We start from the raw sequence: 21163 nt of genomic DNA, 5'->3' as shown, positions 1-21163 counted from the left end.
ACTTTATGTTTTTACTCCTATTGTTGATTTTCTCTATAGAATAATCCCTTTCAGATTTTATTGCTACAATGTTTGAAATTCTGAGAAATGGCGTCGGCTTTGTTGGCATGAGTGACGTGGATCATTCAAGCCCAGAATAGCTCAAGTGTTATACTTGAAGGTCTTTGTGGGTTATGATGACGGCAACAGCTGTAAGCAAAACAAGACAGTGCTAGAGTGTGCTAATGTGAGGATTTGTGTTTCTTCTATTAGCATATCTGCCTAAAAACAACACCAACAGTTGGCATGAGGACCTGGTACGGGCTGGGCTATGTGGCTGCGACTGTGAGGAAACAGTACATGGGAGGGGGTTACTCAGTGTCTGTTTATCCAGTGTTTTTCAACCATTCTGCCTCAACATATGGTACTTGGAAATGAGATGGAAAATTTGCTAATATTACAGCATTTGATATTCATGGTGAGGTTTTTTTTTTTTTTTTTTTTAATATACCACTTCTTGTCAGTAGGTGGCAGTAAGTAGCAGATTTTTGATAAAAACGTAATTCTTTACTAGATTGGTGAGGTTATTGTTTAGCAGGTGAAAGTAACGGATTACAAGTACTCACGGTACTGTGATTGAGGTGCTTATATGGGTACTTGTACTTTTTTGAGTATATTTCTAAATCAGTCATTTTTCTTGTTTTTAAGTACATTTTTAAATAAATAAAGTAATTTAATACATTTTTCCACCCAACCGTTACTTAGTCAATTATGCCCAGCCACTTTATCTGGTTGAGGTTGTGGTTGCTACCAATTATGTTGTTATCCACATGGCGTATTTGTCATAGAACTGTTTCCGACAATTTAAAAAAAATTATTTTATTTAAAAAAGAATTGTACATTTTGACAAACTTTTTTATTTTTTACAGATGCCTTTGTGGAATATAAATTGAGTTTCAATTGTGAAAGATTTGGATTCTGCCCTTTTAAATGTATACATGAGATGTTTTTATATGATTTATGACCAAAAATAAATGTGGGTGGTGAAAGTAACTAGTAACTTTTACTTTGAGTGATATTTGATTGAGCTACTTTTTACTTGTACTTGAATATTTTATGTATGATTTACTTGTCCTTGTACTTCAGTACAATTTCAATCAAGTACCAGTACTTCAAAAGGATAAATGTTATTTAGTACTATAGTTGAAATCTGTGGTGTACCGTGGGTGAAAGAATCCTCTTCTGTGTCATTTATTAGTTCCACAGACCTTTGGGCTGTTTAAACTGTCTTTAACAGATTAAATATGGGTCAGTTTGCATATAGGCATTAAAACAAATCTGCTTTGTGCTGTATTTTGCTGCAGTTTGAACATAGCTTGACTGTATACAAACCGTAGCTAATGGGTATTGTCATCAGTTTGTCGTCCGTCTGTCTGTCTGTGTGTAGAGTGGTGTAGGTCTTTTAATGCAATACCCACTAATCATTCTCACACCAAAACATCGGTAGTAATGGGGGGATTCCAGGAACTGAAAAAGAAATTACGACCGATCGATTTTTGGTGAAAAAACTGCGTTTTTTGAGGATTTTGAAAAAAACTTTGTCGTGAACTGATTTTAAAGAAGGAAAGGAAGGTGGACCATTGATACCATGCTGTAATGTACATCCACTCAGGGTGTTTTAGATTTGTGCTAATGTTTTCAGATTTGATCATTTTTGGTGAAAAAATTGCATTTAAAAAAAAAAAAAAGTCTATTTTTGGACCCTGATATGTTATGTAGGTGGAAATCTGAATTTATAACCCGGGAACAGTTCATGCATCAAAAAATTGGTACTAATATGGAGATTCTAGGTAAAGAAGAACATTTTCCAGTCAGGGCTTTAGATTACTGCAAAAATTTTATAAAATTCTATGCATAAACAGGTGAGTAATCATATTTATGTTTTATTCCCCTACCTTAAATATAAATGTAATGGATGAACCATTTATAGTGAACTATAAATTCACTGAAGCGCTTAGCTTGGTCACAATAAATCATTTCAGTATTTTTTGTGACAGTTAATATTTTGAGAATTTTTCAAGTGCCAGGCTGATGGTTTTCAAGTTTGGGTACGTTTTGTTTTGTTTTCCTTTCATTGATGTAATTGTTTAGCCTTTGATGATGTGGCCAACTCAAACCTAGAGCTAAAAAGCTTTTTTATTCCACCATGGATTCCGCTATACGCTTTGTGCACGTCTTGCTTCATAATGATGAACTCGTGTGAAAGTAATTTTTCAAGTAATGTATCTTTAGAATAGTTTTTTTTATCAGTAAACCAATCACTAGCACATATTTCAGGAGGACGAGTAAACATTTGACTGACAATATAGGCTTTTCAAAACTAAAAATATTATTTCTTAATAATCTGTTTTTTACAACATAAATTTCACAAATAAGTGTCAGCTATTGGAGGATTACAGTAGTGCATTAAAATGAATTCCACAAGAAGTAGAATCCATCTGTAAAGGTCATCAATAAGAGATCTCATTGTGTGGTGACATCTTTGTTTTTTGTTTTTTTTAATCAGAGCAGCTTTATACTGAAGGATCCCAGGGTCATGTGTGTGATGAGTCACGGTTGTGTGACATAATAACTGCAGTACAACAACAGTAGCAGCTGTTTTTAAAAACAACTATGAAGTAATTACATTATAAGTGATGTGATTTTTCCCACAGGGAAAAATTATAATCACGGATCACGTCATAATGAAAATCACGATTATTTGTCAACTAAAAAGTTGTTTATTTTTTGTACAAAACAATGTAAACGAGGCAAGACCTGTATTCGCAAGGCGAATACGTATTTGGCAATTGAAAATTGTCAAAAATGACAACCTGTATCTGGATTTGTTGACAATTTTGTTGTTTTTACTAATGGAATTGAAAGTAATAATGCAGGAAAAACAAAAGATTGACCTTTACTTTAAATATGACCTTGAGCGCAGGTCAAGGTCACACGTTGAAAGAAATGTTGTTCAATGGTACCAGTGGCCAAGTTATAAGGAAAAAAGTATTGTTTTGTTTTGGCTGAGCTTTATCATACTGAGAGCGTGGAGGTCTCACTTTGTTCACTTTTTTGAGGAGTTCTTGACCTTAAATATGACCTTTGTGAAATCATGAACTTTGGCACCTACTGATCTTTTTACTGGTAATACGAAATTATGAAATAAAATACTCACCTTGAGATGAGCTTTTCATAAATGTAAACATCGAATCTAGGTCTTCATTATCAAACCCAAAGTGTTCCTATATGAGAGAATTTGACTTGCCTTGCTTGTTTACCAAGTGTTTTTGCTGCATTTCTACTGCCATGTTTCAAGACCGCGAGCAACATCTTTTCTCGTGTTGGCCTGCACGCTCGCTTTGGCTTTGAGAGGGGCGGGGCAGAGGCTAGCATGCGCGCATTAAAAACACAAAGTTAGTATTAATAATCGTTTGTTTCATGTGTGCCAAACGTTATTCTTTTTAGATATCAAAATCATAATCAAATTTCAAGTAATTGCGCAGCCTTATCTTTTCTCTTCACTTTTGCTTGGTCCGTATATGCAGGTGGAAAACTTAACGGTTTGTAGCAAGGCTATTACAATGTGGCCTAGCTGAGAATTACACCTTTTATAACTTTTTAGAAATTGTTGCAGAAATTCCTACAGACTTTCAATGCAAATCTTCTCATACATTGTACACTGCTGCACTGTAAGGAAAATTTAAGCGTCCTGGAGAACCATGTCCACTCTGGATGTGTATTTGTTTATTTGAGGGGGTTCAGAATCTTACTACAACTGCACACTGATTATTTCACCCTGTGACTGATGTTTTTATCTATTACCAAGTCATTTTACACCAGGGTTCATTCAAATATATATATATTTTTAAAAGTAACACAATTCAGTTATATGCTAAAAAAAACTAAAATGCACAATTTAGTTTGTAACCATTACCAAAGTATGTGGTGAGGAGATGTTGTATCTCTATCATCAAACACCTACAGAGTGGTTCTCTAAAAGCTCCCACCTCCCTTCTCTATTCTTTTGCCCTGTGCTTTGTGTAGTAATTAGGGAGGAGTGTGTCAGAGAAATGTGGAAAAGAAACATGGTTTCTATTTTCATCCTGCTTACTGCAGCAGACACAGGAAGTGAAAGGCTTTTATAAATGAGCGCTTTAACGTCAGCACATCTAGATTCTTCTTTTATTCAAGGCACACATGCCTATTGTGCAGAGGACCATCTGTATTTCACTTTATCACTTTTTGGGTCAGGCTAATGTTGAGGAGAAATGGCATTCCTTCTGTTTCTCGCTCTCATATTTTTGTCCCCGTTGACTCTTTGTGTCGGGTTTCTTTTGTCCTGAGAGTTACGCCTGCATCTCAGCATCTTCTCTGCATAACATTATAAATGATTCTGGCTTTCTGCTGAGCTGCTATCTGTTGTTGTGTTGTACGTCCAGGTTTGCATGTGTTAAGTCATATTTTCACTGCTTCCTCCTACTGTTCCTGGCTTATTTGTTACCTCTGTATTGCTTGTATCACTACGCCATCTGCTTTACCCTCACAGCACTATCCTTTTGTGAAAAGAAACCATTTTATTTATAGTTGTAATTTAACTCAGCCAATCGAGCTCAGTCCAAGTAAGATGACCTCTGCTCCCGGCCTGTGTGCAGGGTTGGGGTCAAATTTTTTTTTTAATTTCAATTACGTCTTCAATGATCCATGTTCAATTACAATTCAGTTATAATTGTGGTGACTGGCATTTTTTCCAATTACTGTTTCTTTTGAAAAGCAATTACAGTGAAGTTATCAATTCCTCAAGTTCAATTTAAATTGTACTAACTTTTATTCATATAGAGTGTTGATTGTATGTATGTGTGTATTGTGTACAATGTTGTTTTAAAAATTTTACATTTACATTTTAGTGCATGGATTATAATATCAGTAGGAATTTAGCAATAGCTATACATTTTGTACAAAACATCAGTTACATTCACATACATATATATATATATTTTTTTTTTTTTTTTTTTTAAACCATATACCCCTAGCTCTGCTAACCCTTAACACCTTTATGGTTGTAAAGATTCACTAACATGTAGTGGGAAAACATATTTTGATAATTAACTACATATGTGTAAGCCAACTGTTTTATGTTTAATTAAATTATAATTGACATTTTTATAGAATTTTAATGGTAATTACAATTAAAAAGTCAGTTATCTGAACTCAATTACAATTCAACTATGATTACACAGCAGCAGATTTTTTAAATTACAAGTATAATTACACCATAATTGTAAATAATTATTATCAACAACGCGATAACAATTATAATTGACCTCAACCCCGCCTGTGTGTATTGACTGCTTTGATACAATGGTTGCTTTCTTTAAATATGTCTTTCTTGTTTGTGTAAATACAAACAAGCTGTCCACACATGCTCTTTTTCACATCTCACTGTGACCTTGACAACTCATTATCCAGCATTGGTCAATTCATCAATACACAAACTGCCCGCCTGTCAGATGACCATCCATTTGCCTACTCAGCGCAAATAAACCTCTGAGGCACTTTTAATGTTGAAAGGCACAATATCAGCCTAATCCATGATGTGCCACCTACGTAAGACACGCCCACTGGGCACTATTGCAAAGAGTTGAGCCTTTTGCACAGTCCAATCTAACAAAGCATGTGTAGAGGGATTAAACCAGATTATCTGCCACGGCTATTCTTAGAAATGAATGAAAAAAACTCTGGGCTAAATTAAGGTCCAAGGAATACTGAAAAAAGGGACACTGTTGCGTGACTGCTTGTTTAATGACCTGATTAGATGTGTTTTAGTGTTAGCCTTCATAGTGCCCCAAAATGTGTTAAAGGAAGCTTCCTCTTCTGTACGGTCTATTATAAATAGTTGTTCCTTTGCTTGTAATGTAATTTAATTTGGTCTATTTTCATACCAGGGGAACACCTTTTTAATTATTTAAATATAATTTCTATTTATTGATTGTTTGTTTGCGTATAGACCAGAAGGTGGCATCAGAGAGCTCACTAACAGTCTGCTGTGTCAGGGAGCTGTCCTTTCAGCACCACTAAACTAGCATCACACACAAATAGGAAAGATCCTGATATAAAACATACTTTAGTTATTTATAATTGTTAATCTTTTTATTTCTTTCATTCAATCATTTGATTGAATATAATCCCTTTTTTATGTTCGGGGTCTTCTGTTTAAACGTACTTACATTGTAAATGTGCTCATTGAAGGCACATGCAGAAAAACCCATTGGACACAGACAAAATCAAAATCGTGTCCCCTTTATCTGATTAATCTCTGCCTATCTAAATGAAATTATGATTGTATTGAAGGTATTAAAACCCACGTCTGTTTGCCCACTAATAATCAATGGTAAGTACTTATTTTGATAATTGTGAGCATATTTGTGACATCAAGTGTACATGTTTGGGTGTTAAAAATCATTTAGAAGAAGCAGAAGTGGGTTAATCATAAGACAGTAGTTAAAATCTAAATGTAAATAGATTAAGGAAAACACAAGTTGCTGGACACACTGGGGACTCACTGATTTAATTGGAATATTAATGCTTTTAAACATCACGTTAACCTGGAATAATGTAAACAGGAAAATCTGATGTAGAAAGAATTGCAACAGACTAAAAATTAAGTCAAAATGCTCTGCACTGGTCCTGTGTTTCCAGAACTAAGTGTGACTTAATCCTGAATAAAAAAAAACAGTTCCCTGTAATATTTGTATGTTTTCCTTTCTTCAGTTTTACATTTTTTCTCTACTGTAGTCCCAGAACATTCACCTTAGTGCTTGGGAAGAGCCAGTCTTATGTTGACTGATTAAATATTCCCTCAGTGATGCTTTTTAAAAAACAAAACAAAAAAAAACAAGGAGTCTGTGGCGGTTTTTATCATTTACAGCAGATTTTTAATGAAATGTACAGGTACACTGATGTCTAATCATTTTCTTTACACATTGAGCCAAATTGATGGAATACCTCACTGCACCATCTTGTGGTACAAAATGAATAGAACATGTATATTTACATTGTTCAATAAAAGTGAAGAGCTACTTTACTTGTTTGCAATTGCCTTTTTAGATATAGTGTCATTATTTTTTTGTACACAATTATTTCTTCATAATCACTAATTTACTGAATGTGAAAAGAATATTTTGGATAAAGCGCATTCACAATTATCCATAAACCTTTAGAAAAGCCCATGTTAGTGTTTGGCTGTGTGAGCACATGTGTATGTTTGTGCTGCCCAAGTCAGTTCTGATGGTGAGTGGTTTTCATTGGTATTAGTCAACCCTAATGAGGTGTGATGTGCGTGCAGGGCTCTAAGAAGATTAAACAGAAAGAATGTGCTGCACGCTTTGCCAGTGGATATGGAAAGGTCTAAGCTAGTGTTTTTATTAACACCTTCAGTTAGAGAAAATAGACTTTGATTGTCAATCAATGAACTGATGATCTGAAGGGGAAATTGTTGATATAAAACTGGTTTTAAGATGCCGAATTAACCCAAGCTCAATAGTCAAACTAGTATAACTCTTAACAAACCTTAAAACATTTCGTCAATGCAGGGGAAAAAAAGACATGTTTTATAGCTAACTGTGCAACCTGAGTCAACAACTGATTCATCATGGATGCTGACTAACAGCACATAGCTATAAACAGGGGAGAACCCCTCTACACTCAGTGCATTAAGAGATTAACAGTGTTAGCTGCTGACAGTGATTAAGGCTGAAGTGCAATAGGAGAGTGAGGAGTTGCACTAGGTCCCCCTCTCTTAATTCTCTTCTCATCCATAGACCAGAGGTTAAAGCGGGGTGGGTGGGGGGGTTAGTTGTACTGTGATGACCAAAGGTTATCCTGCTCTTGTCCACCAACACTGGGCTAGCACTGCTTATCTGGGAGAGAAATAGAGACCGAGAGCCATCTAGGGAAACAACATAGAGAACAGGAGGGGGAGGGGGAGGGTAGAAATCCTGCGCCTGCTCACTGTGAGCACAGCAAGTGCAGCTTTCATCCGCAGCGGAGGCTGAGAGTTTGAGTGTGCAAGCGAAGGGACAGTGAGACAGTCGGATAGAACGGGGGACAGAGTCAGAGGGAAAGCATAAAGCGCCCATGTTGATGCTCATTTGCATGTAGCTAGCTATCCTACTTCTACCGCCTGCTGCAGATGAAGTGGTTGAGGTTTGCGATGCAGGTCACCTTCTCTTTTAAGCAAACTAAAGAATCCTCGGGAGGCATGAATATTTGGCACATGTGCTCAGCACTGCGGCACCGTCATCCAGGCAGAGGAATGTAAAACGCAGAGGGCTGAGCAAACCTGAGGATCATCTTTTACAGGCTTTGGACCTCCAACCATCTCTGGGCATCTCTTCTGGTCTGTGCATGGGAGGCAAGGCACTGGCAGGCTGTCAGTCAACATGCAGCGGTGTGAACGGGCAGCCCAGTGCCCACAACATGCTTTGGATGTCAGACATTGCTCGCTGTACTAATGAAAGGCTTCAAGCTTGCCTGGTAAGAGCAAACAGAGGGCACAACCTGTTCATCTGTGTGGCTTTAAGGCCAGCATGTTTCTGTGGCACTTATTATTTACATGTCTTCTGGCCTGGCGCTATTGACTGTTGATTCTGAGTCAATATATTCACATGGAAAGGGATAAGCTGTCACATTACAGGCTGTAAGCTGTGCCCATGGTCACTCAGTGTTCTCTCTGTGCTGTAAGTGTGGCGACCCTGCTCTGCTCCCCTGTGGCTGGCTCAGTGTGAGCACAGCAGCTGAGGAAAGGCACTCACGTGGCTGCCTGGAGAAGAGCAGGCACATGCTCCCTCCATCCCTCCTGCTTTTAACTCTCTCTACCACCCTCGCTGCTGCTTTCTTGTCCTGATTCATCTCTGCACAGACGTACGCGTCTGCAAAGCAGGTGGCTCTGCACTCACTGTCACTGTTTAAGCACCACTGTGTTTGTCTTCTGCCTTTCTTTCAACCATGTTTCCTCCTTTTATCCTCACTTCCCTCTGTGTTTGTTTACGCTCCTCCTTCTTTTGCTTGATATTTTTAGAGGCAAATTACAGAGCACTGCAGGAATAAAAAAATAAAAAATTGAGGGAGAGCAGTTCCGACAACGTGCGTCCCGGTTCCTTATTTCTCACTTTCACGAGGTCCTCTTCTTTTCCCTACAGGATCTTCTAATTTCCCAAACGTCTATGTCTACTTCATTATTGCTATATTGGTCTGCGGACTTCTCGTTTTGATCCGTCTCTTCTTCACCCTCTGTGTGTGTTTTTAGCCTCGCGAATCAGTCCACAGATTGATATTACTATTGTGACTTTTTTATATATCTAAGTGCTTTCTATGTGTGTAGCGATTTTCTCTGGCAGTACAAGGTGTCTTTATCGTTCTGTAGCATACAGACTGGGCTTACTTAATCAGGACCAGGACTGACACAGGTTACTTTACTATCTGCAGCCATCAGTTTTACTTTTCAAAGGTTTTGTCTTTTAAATCATATTTTTCAAATTGATTTTGTGATATCCAAAGGTCATTTGAAAGAATAAAAAGAGTGCACACACAGAAGGAATCCTTTGCAAACTAATTATCAACACCATTACAACCGATTACTGTATTAATGCCACACCACACTAGTGTCATTTGCTAGTTTAAGTCATACTTTTCACACCATCAACTTTTACAGTTACTGTTTACCCCTGCTAGTTGAGGTCCATGGTTCATTTATACTACCTAATGTTATTTTGTCATTTACAATCACCTGTTATCTTTTCATTATTTTAAATACCAGAAGAAAAAAAACAATATTTAAAGATAAATAATATGTTAATAAATAAAATGGATCCAATGCCTAATTCAAGTGTTGACATGGAACAACTGATCAGCTGTTGTATAGTCCATGATTGGATCAATGTAAATTAAGAAGAGGATGGCTGTGTTCGAAATCACATACTAACATACTTTACACTACACCCTTAATGAGTATAAACTGTCTACTATATATTATTAGTATGACCGTTCCCACTGAAGTATACTGTCAAGTTTCTCAAGCACGCTGAGGCTAAATATCTGTTGATTCGCCACCTTCGAAAGTTCTGAAAGCATTTTAAACGAGAAAGTGACCAAGTAGAATATCAACATGTGGTCATATGATCCCTAAAAATCACGGAAACACATTAAATGCTGAGATTTAGAAGGTCTACTGTTGTGCTACTGACTCAACTTCAAAACAAGAGCCATATTTACTAAAGAGTTAAAAGACCAATGGAAGACAAGAAGAGATGCTTTTATTTTGAAAAGGGGATGTTTGCCTTTTAGCTTGAATCCTGTCCCAGGACGATTTTACGTTTCACTCACATTGCATCATGGAGCGATTACGTACGACTAGTGTGCCCACCGTGCATACTTCTACATCTAGGTTTTTCTCGCATACTCAATCTTTCCATACTGTCTAATGTGAATGCACTAGGAACAATTTTTGACGTCAGACTTATTGAGTAGTACATTAGTTTGCCATTTCGAACACAGCTGATGGTTTGAGGTTAATGAGGAGCTGCTGTGTCAGTAAACATTTTCAGCACTTGTTTTTCTATCCATCTTTAAAAATTCCAAATTACCAAATAATTCATTTATAGATAAATCAGCTCAAATATCTAAATTCACAAATTCAATGAATATCCACAATATTTGGAGGATGGTAATTTTCCTATGGTTTTTTTCACAGGACAGTAGGCATTTTAAATTTCAAATTTAAATAACTATATCACATGATTTCCACGAAATAAGCAAAAATTGGTCACAAAATCAATTAAATTTAAAAGAAAAAATTGCATGACTAATATCTGTCACTTATTGCTTGGATATTTTTAGTGCTGTACATACATTATTCATGATTTATAGATAAAGTACAAACTTTGGGACATAAATGTTGAAATTACTAATTTTCCCGCCTAAAATCTGTGGCCCACATAAGATCAAGCTTCTTCATATTTGGCCCCTGAACTAAAATGAGTTTGACACCCCTACTGTAGAGGGATGGTTGGCCAGTGCATACTTTAACACTGTTTCTTGCATTGCATACAGTAGTTGTTTTTTTGTTTTTTTTTTGAAATCTACTTTACATTATTAAAATGATTGGGATTTGAGCGATCATTTGTGTGCACATGCCCGTGTGTGTGACAGAAAGAGGGAGAGGGTGATTGCCCAGGATTTGGCAATAACCCCCGTGTATAGATGTTTGCTCTTGGTATGACATTTGGTTTGAATTAAATCTACACACACACACACACACACAAGCGCACGCTGGGCACAGATGTGCACACAGCCAACAGCAGCAGCTGAAGCAACAGTGAGGCTCTGACAGCAGGCTTGAGCAGAGCTTACTTGATGCACGTGGCACTGAGGACAATTTGGATGTTGCTGCAGGACTGTCTGACTGTCTGACCGACTGCATGCACAGACAGGGAGTCGGTCAGACGGCATGTGATCAGATATCAAATGAAAAAGCAATTGTCTTACAGATTTGTTGCACAATAAACTCTTCTACATTGTATACATTGTATCCAACCTGTGCTTGGTTAGTGACAGTAGTGTTACAGACAGTAGTGTTACAGATCATTTAAGATGAAATCTAAATGAGCTTAAAGCTGATATCCGGAGTTTCTGAGAGGACGTCCCGCCCTCAACAGCTTCACTTCCTCCTACTTCCTCTGCAATCTACCAAAAGCCACGCCTCTACTTTTCTGGACTAAATGTACTAAATGGCTAATTGATGTATTGGTCAATCGCTGGGTTAAAAATGTCCACCAATAGTGTTGCAAGACAATAAGGAAGCAGTGAGAGAAAAGGAAAGACGATGAAGGGATAAAACTAGGGGCATTAAACAAAGGAACAGCTGGCAGAGGGAGTTGGCAGTTAAATATGATCAAGAGAAGGATGACACGTACATTGGGTACAACGAAACAGATGGAAGGAAACCAAGGGCAGGAGCATTGGTAGTGGATTTAAACTATATTATATTATGGTATGATATATGAATTTATTATATATTTTTTCTCGGTATAGAAAGGAAGAGACGTGAAGTCAGTTTGCAGTGTTAAACCACTCTTTTAGGTTCCGACTGAAACCAGAATTTCTGGAGTTATGTTCTGGAACTGGCTCAGCACAATGTCAATCTGAAACTACTGCACATGGGTTCTGCTCAGTGAGAGCGTGAAGATCATCAGGGACAGGTCAAATGCCAAAGTGAAATCTGAACCATAACCTTAATTTATATTTGAGAAATGAAGTGCTGAGTAACTCCCTTGGTTACTAATATACTTGGAAGAAAATCATGAGTTTGCATTTGTAAATTGAGGGTGTTTTGTTTAATGTTAACGCATAATGTCTATAAGTCCAGATGAGAATGAAAGAGGATTTCTAGTAAGTTTGCTGAAGGTGCAGAATAAGTCCCTTATTTAGTCCCAGGACAGAGGTGACAGAAGCAAACGTCAATGGGAATAAAAAAAAAAGATTGTAGGAATTGCCGACACCAGTGGTTCTCATAGGAACCAATGCACCAATTAAACAAACGTACTTAACATGTACAGTATATGAATTCTGGGCATTGTCACAAATAGGGGTTGTGGTGGAGGACAACTCATGATGAAAGTACCAATGCAATAATATGCCTTAAACAACTTTAAATAAATAAATCTAAAACCCATATCTTATTATATGTAAGACATATTATCAGATCATACCTGACATAAAACAGACACTCTGTGGTTCAGTGAAAAGGGATCAGAGACGTTTTTAGCCACATTATGTTTCATTCAACGGAATTAATGTTTCTGTGAATATTAAAGGTGAAAGGTGAGTGTGAGCAACCATTCTCAATGTGACGGTCTTTTAGTTTCACTTTTGTTCCTCGTAGTCTCTTTTCCTTTGGTTTTCATTCAAACTTTGTGATTTTTGAGATTACATCAGTGGAAAGTGTTATAAATGTGCTTTTAATCCATTTTCGGAGATTTGTAGTTTTTTCACCACAGCAGATGTCACTAACCTTCACGGCTGTCAGATTACTACGACACCTAGAGGAAGTGTGTCTGATTGTCAAAACAAACTTGTTGGCCGTTTCCTAACTCCTCTCCTAACACCTTTCCTTAACCCTGTGATGCCATTCGCGGGGTTATGGAAAAGATTTGGACATGCCCCCAGTCTCACAGCAAAATGTGTCATAGCAACGTTTGTCCTCAAGCAATATTGTAAGCATTTTACGTATGACGCTCGTAGAACATAAGATGCTTTCAGTTCGTTCTGCCCAGTCTTTTTAACGAGCTGATGTCAGGTCACATGACTGCCACACGAGTCCGCAGCCTACCTAAATGAAAAATATGGTGGACATCTTTTATATTTTAGTGGTTAATTGCTTTATTTCAAGACAGATTGTTTTGATAACATTTGAGGTTAGGTTTATCACTAGAATTTTCATGTGATGGAATCAGTTGATGTAAACAATCTGTTGTTTTTTTCATTTTGAGTCGGACATTTTTCTGTGATTGCTATGACAACCTATGGACGTCAAAAAACATCAAACCAGAAGCAGATTAATATCCATTCACGGACCGAGTGGAAATTGCTCCAAAAACACGGAGTTATTTTCCTTGTTCATGGTGTTTATGGTGGAACAAAGACAAATGTTTAAGGGGCTCCATATATCTCTCTTAGCTCTTTGAGGCCTAGCATTATCCTAAAGCCTGTTAACCTTTTGACCCTGTTGCTCTTTTGCTCTTATAAAGCATCTACAAGAGATACAGACCTGAAACTTGAACTATGAGCTCTCTGAGATTCATATTCTCATTAAATGATGGCTTCATTTCACAAACCCCTCCCAAACTGGAAGGAGCTGCAGGAAGGTAGTGGGGCCTCCACATTTAAAAATTTTGGTTTCTGGCAGAAATGTGAATATATCCTATGAATCTCATCTTATTTGGAGCAAACCCAACAAAGTTATGATGCTTAACTTCCTGTGTTGGTTGAAATTGCCACACCCTGTCTGGGCAGCAGAAAGGAAGGAAGGGGATAAAAACACCACAGATGTGACCCTTAGGGATAACAGGACACCATACTAAAATGTTAACTTCCTAGGTTTAAAGGGAACAAATATGATCCTTGTGAAATTGGGAACATACAACGTGTGGGACTTGATCACTCATAAGAGCTTTTGTGGCTTAAAAATCAAGCTTCAACATTTCTACTCAGGCTACAGCCACCGTTTTTACTGACATGATCTAGGACCCAAGGGGACCATGTTCTGTGGATATCACTCATCTAGGAGCTAAAAGGCCTTTGCAGTGTCTCAGAGTATCCCAGAAGGGAAAAGATCCACATTCAAGTAATGATCTTTAGAACGTGGATTAAGTGCAGTCGCGATGAAGTGCCAGAGGATCCCAATAGATCTCAGTAAAACGTCTTCTGACGTTTAGTTAGGATTTTTTAGATATGCACCTCTAGCTACAGCGTAGGGTTCTGTATTGAGGCAGAGGACTACGTGTAGCTGCAGACGGCATCGACATAACGCAGAACCATAAATCTCACTTTTCACTCCATGGTCCATCTCAACCTCTGCTTAGAAGAAGCTTTAGTACTCAATAAACTGAAATACATCCACACCGCTGACTAGGGATGGGCAAAAAATCGATTTAATCGATTAATCGAATTTGTAGATAAAACGATTTTTATTTTGCAAAAAAAATTCCCACCACAGTTTTTTCGGACTTTTTCGCGTTCCCATTTGAGCCAGCCCCTCCTTTGAGTAAGCTATATGTGTGCCACAGGCATGTTCAATTTTTTATTCACACTATGCTGAGATGCTAAGGGAAGAGTTAATTAATTTTCTAATTCTAATGTCATATGTTGTAAAATATGTAGGTATCTGATTTCTTAATCAGAAAATTTAAGCTACTGTGAAGTTGTTGCACTTTTGCTTAAACCTGGGTTAAAGCTTGAAATTGTTTAATGACAGAGCCTCATTTACTTTTTATTTTGGGATTGTTCTATGCATTTTAACTAAAGTTACACTTCTGACAATATATCTGATGTCTGCAGTCATTTTTAAGTGCATAATGAAATATATATATCGAATCGAAACTTGAATTTTTCATAAAACAATCGGATATTTTTGTTTAGGCAAAATCACCCAGCCCTACCGCTGACACATTGGTCCGTATTCAGACAATTACGTGCTGAACGCAGGTTTTGCTTGCCTCATCACAACATCCTGTTCCATCCAGGAGGTTTTGGCGGCCAAATTTTTGGTGCATCACTACTGAAATGGTATTGTGTTGATATGATTTTCATCCAGCAAAAACGGTAAACAAAACTCTATAATCAGTTGATGCAATTTTATGTCTTTGTGCAACTGTACCTGTAGTAGATTTGACAAAAAAACCTGACTTTAACATTTTGACTGTGTTTCCCAAACTAGTAAATACACAGCCGCCATCTGCACGCTAACCATGTTAAAATCCTTGTTATTCATATAAGTTAATAACATTTTTTCATTGTGCTCAGAAACCACTGTCTGTCATATATTTATTCATTTATACCGTTGGTCTTAATGCACAATTTGGATTTTTTTCAAAAATGAAATGATGTAGGAGTTGGATAGAAAGCACCTCAGCTGTCCAGACTGTAGTCGCATTGGAAAAAATTGGATACATATCGAATTTAGGACCACATATGAAAGTGACCTGGTCGCATTTGAAAAAATCTGAATTGTGCTGTTCAGACTGTCCTTCCTCTCCCTACGACTTTCCAGGGGAACTAACTCTTGCCCGGCTAAAGGAAACTAAAGATCACTATTGTTAATGCATCCTTAATGTTGAAATATACAGGAAAGCATTAAGAGGAAGAAGACTGTGAAAAAGAGTGAGAAAGTCATTGAAGTGCATAAATGACGACTGGAAAACTAGAAGCATGGAAAAAAGCTAGAGCAGTATGAGATGCTATATAAGGAGAAATCAATGTCTACTAGTTGGCAGGAAGATAAAGCTGGATTAGATGTCCACCCTGTTAGGGTAATAAAGGGCAGAGATGGAAATACTCTCATGAGTGAACAGAGTGTGCCGAATAGATGGAAGCAGTACTTTGAGGAGTTTATTAATGGTGACAATTAAGAAAATGAGGACAGTTTAAAGAAAGGTGGTAAATGAGATGGTGCAGGGGATTATTAGCAAAGAGAAAGTAAAGTCACCGTCGAGGAGAAACGAACTCTATGTAGTTACAAGAAGAAAGTTATTTATTTGGATAATAAAAACTCATGTTTGAGTTTATGCTTAAAAGTAAAAGGGGATTACTTTGTGGGATAGAAGATTGAAACATTCCACCACAATGAAGACAAAGAAAACATCAAGGAAGTGGTGAGATAGGAGAATGCAAATTCTGATGCAATAACATCTGCATCTAAGATATTTAGGGGCCTATTCTCCCATCTGGACTTAAGTGCTTTTTTGCGCGCCTGCAATTACACGCTTCTCTCCTATGCGTATTCTCCAGTCCAGGCTGCTGACACGCCCACTGCGCATAAGGTAGACCAAATGTATGTGTGAATGAAGGCAGGTTGAAGGAAACGAGGCGACCGTGGCTCAGGTGGTAGAGGGTCGTCTTCTGATCAAGAGGTTGGGGGTTCGATCCCAGTAACTGACTATGTGTCGAATTTTCCTTGGGCAAGACACTGAACCCTAAGTTGCTCCCAATGGTCGACTAGCACCTTGCATGGCAGTCCTGTCCCACTGGTGTTTGAATGTGAGAGTGATTGGGTGAATGAGCTGATATGTAAAGTGCTTTGGGACTGCTTCAGTGTGGTTATAAGGTGCTATATAAATCTAGTCCATTTACCAAATCACGGAACCTGGAGTTTTTTCATTGCAATCCGTTAAAATGATAAAGTTAACTTTTAATTTGAAACGCCTTTATCTCCTGGACCAGAGAATACGCGTAGAAGAGAAGTGCGTAACTGCAGGCGTGCAAAATGCGCTTAAGTCCAGACGGGAGAATAGACCCCTTTCTGTTTGGTTATGTTTGCAACAGGTGGAAGTCCTAGTTTGTGTATGTTTAAAACATAAGCTGCCATCAGTGTTTTCCGTGCTATCTCGAAGATTCAGCATGCAAAAGCAAACCTATTTGATTTCTTGAATATGAAAAAAAGCAATTAGTAAAAAAAAAGGTGATTATTTATTCTGTATTTATCAGCAGTCTAAGCTTGAGTTTAATTTATTTACTCTTTATTTTAACATTTTATTGATCTGTCTTCTTACAGCTGTAAAGAAACATTTTTGTCAATAGGGTGGGATAGTTTGGATATACTAAACATACATCTACCTAAATCTCCCCAAATATTACCAAATAGCAAAAAAAATTACTTGCCATATTAAAATCTATGTGGAGGCATCTTTTGAGATACTTTAAGTCCAATGTTCGTTAAATTAGTGCTCCATGTTCAAAGTGAGGTTATTTCACTTTGAGGATAATTAAGCATCCTAAATTAGCTTTGGGACTAAAAGTTCATGTGGAGCTAATGGGACGAGTCTTAACTAGCTCCTGGTAAAGCTTCACATTTCATGTAATGCTTCATGTTGTACTTTGAGTGCTTGTATTATCTTGTTTAGTGCTATGTAAAGACATCAACCGTATGCACTGAGAAATCTGCTGTCACGCTAAACATGTTGACTGCAAAGTGCACTTAGAGTTTGAAACCACGGTCTCAGACTTGGCAGATGATTTTGATTCATGGTTTAATCTGAAACCCACATTCAAGTCTGAGTCCATGATCCGTAAGAGCTTGTAACGCTTTGGGCTGGTAGGGTTTACTTTAGTTTTAAAGGTCCTATATCATGCTAAATCAACTTTTTTGAGCTTTTAGCCTTCTCACAATGTTAATTCCTTATCAAAAACACCCCTAAAGTATTATTGGGCTTCCTTCCTGCATCTCTGAGAAATCCTCACTAATTCTGCTCTCTGAGTTGCTGCTCTGCCCTCTTCTCAAAAACAAGCGGTCAGAGTTGTGTGACATCATAAAAGTCTGAACCGCCCCCTTCAGGAAGTGCCTGCTGCCGGCCGCACTTCCACAGTGAATACACGCCCACTCTCGGAGCTAAAAGCATGCGAGCTACATACACCAAATGTGTTCTCTGCATTTAATCCTCCCTGAGGAGCAGTGGGTAGCAACGGTGTAGAACCAAGGGAGACGTTCCATTTTTAGTATCCGTTATATCACGGAGCAGTTCCATTTTATTTTGATCTGACGTGTTTGTGACAATGCCACGCAGTGGTTGGACAAAACAAATGATTATCACCTTAAATGCACTATTCCTGTAGTTAATAGATATGTGGAGGAGGAGAAAGTGACTTAGCAGCTTAACACTCCAGTGTTTAAAGCAACTCCGCTACTGCTGTAATAAACACAGCCTGAAGCACTGAAACTCACAATCACAATAGCCACTAAAATAGCCATGTGTTTTACTGTAATGTGCAGTTTTTTGGCTGAAAACCATAACAACTGTGTGTGGATAGCAAAAAGAAAATCGCTTTGGTGATCACTGATCTGCCTCGCAAAAGCAAGGCATGAAGTCAGCGTCTACAGACACTCCTTCATGATTATGGATAAAACAGGCTTCAAAACAGCCCTTTTGACAACTGCTCATAAAGTCACTTTTCAGAGGGCTAAAACTCTGGAAAACAGGCAAGTTTGGGAAAATAAACCTCAAATACTATTTTGTTGTTCTTCGAACAAATGGAGATGGGTGAAAAATAGCATAATACTGGACCTTTAACTTCAGTTTTGACCATTAAATGTAATTTTTAATTCATTTTGATACCTTTCGGTATCTAAGGATGATCTTTGTATCTAGCAATAAAGTGACTTGCGTGATTTCATAATAAAAGCCCCTTTAGAAAACATTTAAATTAACACAAAGTAAGCAATGTATAAAAGAAGCACAAATCAAACTCAGTTATATCCTGTTCTTATAAAATGTTAAGTGAGGTTATTTACTTAAAGTCCATGCATTGTTGATATCTGACTGTGTGTGTCGAGTATTTTATGCTCCAAACCCCATCTCCACCTCCAACACACGTTTACTAAAAAAAACAACTCTCTGTCTCTTCCTGTTTAGTTTAGTTAGGCTTTGATACGCTGCCATGACAACTGCACGGATGACACAGCTAGGCTGACAGACATTTCCGACCCAGTCAGGCATTACTACATTGGTGTTTCCATGACAACTTTGTAAACAGGTTCAACTTCCTCGCAACAATGATGAAGAAAAATACAGAAGCCATAAATGTCTGAAATGGGTTTTCCTGACATTGGCAATCAAAGGTGTAATACTTCCTGTATTGTTTTTACTTCTGTCAATCAGATAAAGGAACGTACTTGTGGATTAACGATTTATTCCAAGTTTGTGTTAATTGTGAGGATTTGCATTTCCCTGAGGTGCAATAGTGAGAACAGCAGTCCCTTAAGTAGGTCAGTTGTTGGTAGGAGGCAGGGCTGGTTTATCTGGGCACACAGTGGTCCAGCTCAGTAGACCAGCTCCCTTTGTTCTACAGTACGGCTCCATCAAGCGCTCTCACACAAGCAGCCAGCATTACTGTGTCAGACTCCCAGAGACCAGTTTGTCTCATTACAGAAACACAAATGTGGTACATGCTGTGATGGGAATGCTTCATAACTGTCTTTAAAGGTAAATATAGTGTCATCGAAGAAGTGTAAAAACAGAAAAAAGAAAATGCAAGCCATTTTAGAACTGCATAGGTATACAAATGAACAACTATCAACTTTGACATACTTTTTTTTTTTTTTTTTACGTACGCTAAGTGGCTAGGTATTTGTGAACCTACAAATATTTAATTAAAACCATCTTTATTCCAACAACTTTCTCTCAAAATGTTCTCATAATACTCTTCTTTATGACTTTTTTTTAAATAAAAAAAACAACAACAAAAACTCAATTGTCCAACTAATCAGCGGAAAGGGTGTAGCAGCTTAAAACAAAAGCTTATACACACCTACCCCAATCACACAAAAAAAACAACATAAGGTTATCTAGATGATATATCACGAGAAAAAAAAATAATTATATATATATATATATGGTTTAAAAAGCTTTTTAAACTGGTTTATGATTATTTGTTTTTAATCGTTCAGGCAGTCCCATAATGTAACCCCTGTTATTTTTATACTTGTTCTTTTTTTTAGTGTTGTTCTGGCATATTGCATCTTAAAATTAAATGATATTGCCTTTCTCTCTCAAAAAATATTTTCTCTATCCCTTATTGAAGTGCAACTTTGCTTACTTTATTTTTCATTTGGACAGTTTTGAGTTGAATCAGGTCTGGGATTTTTAAATCTGGTGTTTTTAGGAATTATCCATTTGTGTGTTCTGTGTATCCTGCGTTATGTATCAGTCTGATGGCTCTTTTTTGCATTATGACTTGACTTTAGCTAATTATGTTAAGTTTGTTTTTTGGAAGGAAAAACTTTAAGTAATTTGTTGTCCATCAAAATCCTGCTTGACTCACAGCTCTTTTTGCAGAGTAGTAATTTTATGTATTTATACGTAACCGTGTAGACGGGTTGTAGTGCACACCCTGGACTCATTGCCAGTCTATCACATGCACTTCTATATTCAACCCTACAAGTCCTGTAATATTTAAGGGATATATTACAAATGCACATTTGTGTGTTAAAAATGACTGTTTAAGGTTTACTTGAGCAATGAATTTGTTTCTGTTTGCACAAAAAAAAAAATATTTACACTGAACAAAATATAAACGCAACACTTTTTATTTTGCTCCCATTTTACATGAGCTGAACTCAAAGATCTAAAACATTTTCTATATAGACATAAGACCTATTTCTCCAAAATATTGTTCACAAATCTGTCTGAGGCTGTGTCCGAATTGTCCCTCCTATCTCCTTTCCTGTTCACTTTTCCATAACCCCGTGGATGACGTCACAGGGTAAAGGAAAGGTGTTAGGAGAGGAGTTAGGAAAAGGCCATCACGTTTGTTTTGACAATCAGACACACTTCAACTAGGTGACGTAATAACCTGATGGCCGTGAAGGTTAGTGACG

The 21163-nt window shown here is 37.4% G+C and overlaps 1 protein-coding gene across 14 annotated transcripts in view; it reads left to right on the top strand.

The window, feature by feature from the left end:
* Positions 1–21163, top strand: part of gramd1bb (GRAM domain containing 1Bb) — a 122323-nt gene that overhangs the window by 53365 nt on the left and 47795 nt on the right. Inside the window, exon 1 of one of the 14 annotated variants that reach the window (XM_028463989.1) lies at positions 8095–8553. The exons of the other annotated variants lie outside the window; for them this stretch is intronic. Coding sequence (XP_028319790.1) covers positions 8531–8553 — 23 coding nt within the window. The 5' untranslated portion in view covers positions 8095–8530. Of the gene's footprint in view, positions 1–8094; positions 8554–21163 lie in introns of those variants that run through there. 14 annotated transcript variants of the gene reach the window in all.

This window comes from Gouania willdenowi, chromosome 13 (genome assembly GCF_900634775.1).
Source record: "Gouania willdenowi chromosome 13, fGouWil2.1, whole genome shotgun sequence".
In the NCBI taxonomy this organism is placed as follows: Eukaryota; Metazoa; Chordata; class Actinopteri; order Blenniiformes; family Gobiesocidae; genus Gouania; species Gouania willdenowi.
Note: the sequence above shows the minus strand (reverse complement) of the source record. Positions and strands in the feature narration are given on the sequence as shown.